The sequence below is a fragment of the Scylla paramamosain genome, chromosome 10 (genome assembly GCF_035594125.1).
Source record: "Scylla paramamosain isolate STU-SP2022 chromosome 10, ASM3559412v1, whole genome shotgun sequence".
Lineage (NCBI taxonomy): Eukaryota > Metazoa > Arthropoda > Malacostraca > Decapoda > Portunidae > Scylla > Scylla paramamosain.
In genome coordinates, this window is record NC_087160.1 from 2,251,501 (window position 1) to 2,257,500 (window position 6,000).

A 6,000-nucleotide genomic window follows, 5' to 3' on the forward strand; every position below is an offset into this window, starting at 1 on the left:
CCTGTGGTCACTACAGGTGTATGTGGATGCATCTTAGCACTGAAGTGATGGTAAAATTTAAGTGGCAGGACTGTAAAAATTTGCCAACATTCACTTAGGCCTTGTTCATCATTGCATGTTAGATCGGATGATGAGTATCTGCCAGGGGTTCGACCCAACTTAAGGCCAAAAGACAGTTGACACACGTTTTAAGTTATAATTCTAATATCCTTCAAAGTGTGCTCCTTATGAGTCCACACATATAACCAGTTGGTCATGCATTGGCTGAAAAACACTTCTACAAGTCCTGTTCTGGAATGACCATCAGACACACCATCTTGTCCTGCATACTGTTGCCTCTGCTTTCAAATAAGGGCCGTTTCGGCAATATTTTTAGACTGAAACACCCAGAAGTCACAAGGGACCATGCTTGGAGAATAGTGACCCTGGTCATCCTGAGGAATTAAGTGTTTGGCCAAGAAATCCTGCAGGAGGCACAAAGAATGGGGCAGGACATTATCATAAGGCAGCTGTCATGTGCATGCCTTCTCTACCATTCCTCTTCTTCAACAGCAAATCCAAATAATGGCTTTGAGTTATTGCTTTGTTCCTAACATGTTTATTGCACTTGATAATTGCATGTTCTGTGATTATTTATCCTTTGCAGAATTCACAATCTTGTCCTATATCTCTCTTTTCTGTTGTTAACAAGAGTATTCTTATTTTTCATTTACTTCCAGAGGACTTAGACTTTCTTTGAATAATAGCAATATAATGATAGTAAAGTAAGACATAAGAAGAATAAGTTTTCTTTACTTACAGGGCCCCTTCCAGTGACGATAATATAAGTACATAAGGAGTGTCAATTTTTCTTGCAGGATTCTCCAAGTGACAATAATATAAGGGCATAATGAGTGTTGGTTTTCTTTACAAGGCCTCTCCCAATGATAGTAAAATAAGGGCGTATAAAGTGTTGGGTTTCCTTGCAGGGTCCTCCCAATGACAGTAGTATAGGGATATAAGGAGTGTTGGTTTTTCTTGGAGAGGCCCTCTCAGAGACAGTAATATAAGGGCATATAGAGTGATGGTTTTTCCTTGCATGGCCCTCCCAATGACAAAAGTATAGAGGCATAATGAGTGTTGGTTTCTTTGCAGGGCCCCTCCCAGACTGGCAGCAGATGATGTAGGGGAACTATCCTGCGAGTAGTGAGGCAGTGCCCCACCACCATGGGGACAACCTGACAGATTACAACAAGCTGCTGAATCTCAAGCATCAAGGCTGTGATAACAAACGATCTGACGATAATATATAGAGCTAGTGGTTATACTTGATCTCAGATTATGTTCCAGTTTTGTTACTTTTCCTCTGATGTATATTTAAGAATTATAGTAGAAAATCATAGTAGCTGAAAATATAGATGCAGAATAATTATTTATTCATTATTGAAGTATAAGTTAATGATGCTCAAGACATGCTTAAAGCAAATAGATAAGTGAAATTGTTATAAAGACATTAAATAGCAGAAATTTGAAACTTTTGTACTCTGTCTTTCATCTTATTGAAGAACACAACGTTTATCCATAGATAAATTATTTATATTATTTATATAACTAATGTAAGCTCATGTAAGATAGAATCAAACTGAGAAAGGCAAAGGCAGCTCTCAATATCTTGCAACCAGCACTGAGACATCTGTAGTTACCACTGAAAAGATTCTCACCAACTTGAAGTGAGTTAGTGAGTGCAAGCATGGCGGCTGTGGAGGGCCAGGCCACTCAGCTGGACTTCCACCAGGCCATGGAGGACTTCAAGACCATGTTCCCTGATGTTGATGCCGATGTCATAGAGGTGAGTGGTGGGAGCAAGGCTGTGGTGAGCTGTGGGCCTGCCTGAGGTCTGTGGGGATGGATGTCTGACCTTTCACAGCAGGCAGTGTGTTATGGTCTCCTGTGACCTTTGACACTTGATCTTATCTCCTATGTTTAGGCTGATCTTCCCCATGCATGGTAGAACTGAATTTTATAGAATGATAAGTAATGTTTAAACTATATTTTTATTGAAAATATGAATGGTATAATAATGTAAACATATATCCTTGAAGTATGGAGAAGTAAGCCCATTTTTTTTAGTATATAGAGCATAATATTAAGGTGAATCATCCTGACCTTTGATGAATGGCTTGAGTGTCCTGTGTGTGTCCTCCCTGCCAGGCTGTGCTGCGAGCCAACCAGGGAGCCGTGCATGAGACCATTGACCAGCTGCTTACCATGACCACCGACACCCAGAGCCAAGGAGAGAGTGTGGTGGACCAGCTGGCACCCCACACTGGCGGCGGTGGTGGTGGTGCAAGTAACGAGCTGCCGCCCTCCTATGCCCTCTCAGCCACGCCTCCCCCAAGCTACCACCAGGCTGTGCCCTCACCAAACCGCTCCCCACTGTTAGTCTGCATAACTTTTGTCCTGTGTCACATACTCTCCCATCTTTTCTTTCTTTTTGTATCCAGTTAGAATATCCTATCTGTTTACCTTTGCCTGCATAAATGAGGTGATGAGATTGACTTAAACACATGGTACTGTATCACTTCCTGTTTTTTTTATTTGCTTTGAGGCTTTATATCCTTGTTTCCTGTCTTTTCAATCTAATTAAAGTCTTCTATCCATTTATCTTTACCTGCATACAGGAGATGACAATATTAACTTAGGTGGTGTATAACTTCCTACATCTTTTATTTGTATTGAAGAACCCTTGTATTTTGAAGTGTCCTCTCTTTCATCTGGCAGCCGAGGAGTGTTAGCTCAGAGTGAGGAGAGCCTGTCACTACGGGCACAGAGAAATTGGAACCCCCCAATGCTCCTGCCCCTTCCTACAGATTTTCTGAGACTCACTCCACCACCACACCAAGTAAGGCAGTGCTACTTTCTTGACATTCTCCTCAGGTGTTTGAATTCATTGCCACATGCTGGGAAGAGAGAGAGAGAGAGAGAGAGAGAGAGAGAGAGAGAGAGAGAGAGAGAGAGAGAGAGAGAGAGAGAGAGAGAGAGAATGTGTGGTAACTTTAGCATTCTAGTAGATGACTGTCAGAGAGAGAAAGAAAGAGAGAGCAAGAGAGAGAGAGAGAGAGAGAGAGAAACATTCACTAGCATCCCATCATCAACAACAAGAACAACAACCTAATTTTCAAAGCATTCATCAGACTACCACCAAAGCTCATAACACTCTCTCTCTCTCTCTCTCTCTCTCTCTCTCTCTCTCTCTCTCTCTCTCTCTCTCTCTCTCTCTCTCTCTCTCTCTCTCTCTCTCGCTCTCTCTCTCTCTCTCTCTCTCTCTCTCTCTCTCTCTCTCTCATAACATTGCGTGCAGTGTCATTCCAGTACAGTAAGTCAGCCTCCTTACCTTCAGCCAGGCTCTTCCTCTGTCCTTCCCTCCATCTCAGCCTGAAGGTCATGTATGTATTATTCTGTGGCCACTTCCTAACTTCCTTTGTTGTGCTGTTTATAGATTTAGACTTTTTACTTTTTGTGTGTGAGAGTATAGCAAAAGAAGAAAATGTCACAAGATGATATCCTTATATTCTGGAAGACATGGGATGGACTGGAATAGTTTTCTGGAAGACTGTAAAGGGAGATATGGGGGGGATGACTGTCAAATGTCTTGCATTCTGGAAGACAGAATGTACTGGGACACATACTTTTCTGGAAGTATGGAGAGAGATACACTTCAAAAGATGATACTGTATGCCTGAGTCCTGGAAAACATGAAATAGACTGGAATATTTCTATGGAAGAGTATGGAAAGAGAAGTTAAATGTCAGAAGATGGCATCCTTGTGTTCTGGAAGACATGGAATGAACTGGAATTGTTTTCTGGAAGAGTATGGGGAGAGAAAGATAAGTAAATGTCAGAAGATGGTATCCTTATGTTCTGAAAGACATGGAATGGACTGGAATTGTTTTTTGGAAAAGTATGGGAAAAGGAAGAGAAGTTAAATGTCAGAAGATGGCATCCTTGTGTTCTGGAAGATGTGAAATGGACTGGAATCTTGCTTTAGAACACTATGAAAAGGAAATACATGTCATAAGATGATGCCCATGTGTTCTGGAAGACTAAAGATGGATTGGAATACTTTCCTGGAAGCCTGGAGAAAGGTAGATTTGAAAGACTAGTATCTTCGTGTTTTGGAAGATATAAAATGAACTGGAATGGTGTTTTAGAAGACCATGGAAAAAATGGAATGGACTGGAATACCTTTTTTTAGAAGAGTGTGAAGAGAGATATTTTTTTTCTTCGTTTTAGGCATGGAAAGAACTGGAATAACATATGAGACAAATTATAGAGTGTGAAAATTCAGGATGTTTTGAGTTCTCATAGATGTCAGTAAGAAGGTGATGTTCACTTAGTACTAGTTAAAAAAAATAAATCGACCTAGTTGAGAGAGAGAGAGAGAGAGAGAGAGAGAGAGAGAGAGAGAGAGAGAGAGAGAGAGAGAGAGAAATAATATCACGTTAGTTATGATAATGTGAATGTTGTCATATCACATCCATATTCATACGTAAACCATTCTCTCTCTCTCTCTCTCTCTCTCTCTCTCTCTCTCTCTCTCTCTCTCTCTCTCTCTCTCTCTCTCTCTCTCTCTCTTCCCATACATTAACGCCTCGAATAACAGTATGCACCGTCATAACTAAAGGATAAATTTCTTTATTATTGCTAGACACGAACATATTTTTCACCAAGCATACGAGAGAGAGAGAGAGAGAGAGAGAGAGAGAGAGAGAGAGAGAGAGAGAGAGGGTGTAGAGGCAGTGAGGGCAGCTTATCATTCTGGCTGATCGCGACTCCCTACTGACAGAATCACGTGTTTTTCCTCACGTGGAGGTACCACTAGTGGACCCAGCAGGTGTCCCTCTTTTTGTCATTCAGCTGCGCTTCCCGTGACCTTGTACGTGGTCTAGGGTCGCTTACCAGTTCCACGGGATGCCACACACACTAGCTTCCCGCACTGCAAAGGGCACCCGCACGCTGCTTCTTGCACGCTGCTCGACCGTTACACACACGCGCACGCACACAAACACTCAAGTCGTAACGCTGTCAGGTTAGTGTTAAGTTTGTCAGAGCCATTGATGTGCGCATGCGTTAGTGTGTCACAGGAAACGTTTGTTGACTGGATAAAAATGTCTTACTGGCAACTGGACACTCTACCTTTGTTGCGAGCGGAATTCCATCCAGTGAGCTAGGGCGGCAGTGTATGGTAGCGCGTGGTGTGGTGTGGTGGTGGTGAAGCGGCGTGGTGGTCGTGGCCTGTGAGTGGAGTGCGGAGTGGCTGGGGTGGGGTAGGGGTGTCTCCGCCTTGTATGGTGAATGGAGGCTGCTCATTGCCCACCATAAACCGGACCCCACTTGGTGACACTGGTTTGGGCTTTCTTCACTAGCAGGGGGCGAGTACTCTTACTACTGCAGTGTTGGGTGGAGCGATATCTCGTGTGAAGAGGGTGTGGTAGTGGTGATAGTGATGGTGGTGGTGAGGGGTGGAGACTCGAGCAGTGGTGATCCTGGTGTGGTAGATTGTGTGATGAGACAGAAAAGTGGTGACATTTAACGAGAAAGCTTCAGTGTTCATTATGCATCTGTCTTTAATACCACATCGTCTTAAACTTAGGAATGCGTTTAGTTATAAAAATCGTAACTCGTTCCCTTTATCACGATTATAAGAGACATTGGTATTCGTCGCATTCCTTTTCAAAATAAACTGGTGTGTGACATGAAAGCCGGTGCGTTATCTTTTCTACTCTTATGTTCTTAATGGCAAGTTGCTGTTTACATAGTGCGTATATAACTTGTCTCCATTGATCAAGTTAGCAGTCTCCTCTCTCTCTCTCTCTCTCTCTCTCTCTCTCTCTCTCTCTCTCTCTCTCTCTCTCTCTCTCTCTCTCATGGGTAAAGTGAAATTTCCTTTTTTTCTCTCCCTTTTCTATAGCATTGGATCAAGGAGAAATCGATAGTTTAGCTTCTTAAACCCATATTAAC

General features: G+C 42.6%; 1 protein-coding gene and 1 long non-coding RNA gene across 8 annotated transcripts in view; one reads left to right on the top strand and one right to left on the bottom strand.

Annotated features, from left to right (window-relative positions):
* LOC135104063 (CUE domain-containing protein 1-like) overlaps positions 1 to 6,000 on the top strand; it is a 34,353-nt gene that overhangs the window by 2,070 nt on the left and 26,283 nt on the right. For 4 of the 7 annotated variants that reach the window (XM_064010955.1, XM_064010953.1, XM_064010956.1 and 1 more), the window contains exons 2-4: positions 1,135 to 1,828; positions 2,191 to 2,417; positions 2,761 to 2,881. In XM_064010955.1, the coding sequence (XP_063867025.1) occupies positions 1,730 to 1,828; positions 2,191 to 2,417; positions 2,761 to 2,881 (447 nt within the window). In that variant the 5' untranslated portion in view covers positions 1,135 to 1,729. Of the gene's footprint in view, positions 1 to 1,134; positions 1,829 to 2,190; positions 2,418 to 2,760; positions 2,882 to 5,144; positions 5,277 to 5,417; positions 5,466 to 6,000 lie in introns of those variants that run through there. The other 3 variants (XM_064010961.1, XM_064010957.1, XM_064010960.1) reach the window with 3 other exon arrangements.
* On the bottom strand, positions 2,801 to 5,306 carry LOC135104067 (uncharacterized). The gene is made up of 3 exons (XR_010270293.1): positions 5,176 to 5,306; positions 3,374 to 3,468; positions 2,801 to 2,939 (listed from the first exon to the last, which is right to left on the bottom strand). It is a non-coding gene; the product is annotated as an uncharacterized LOC135104067 (long non-coding RNA).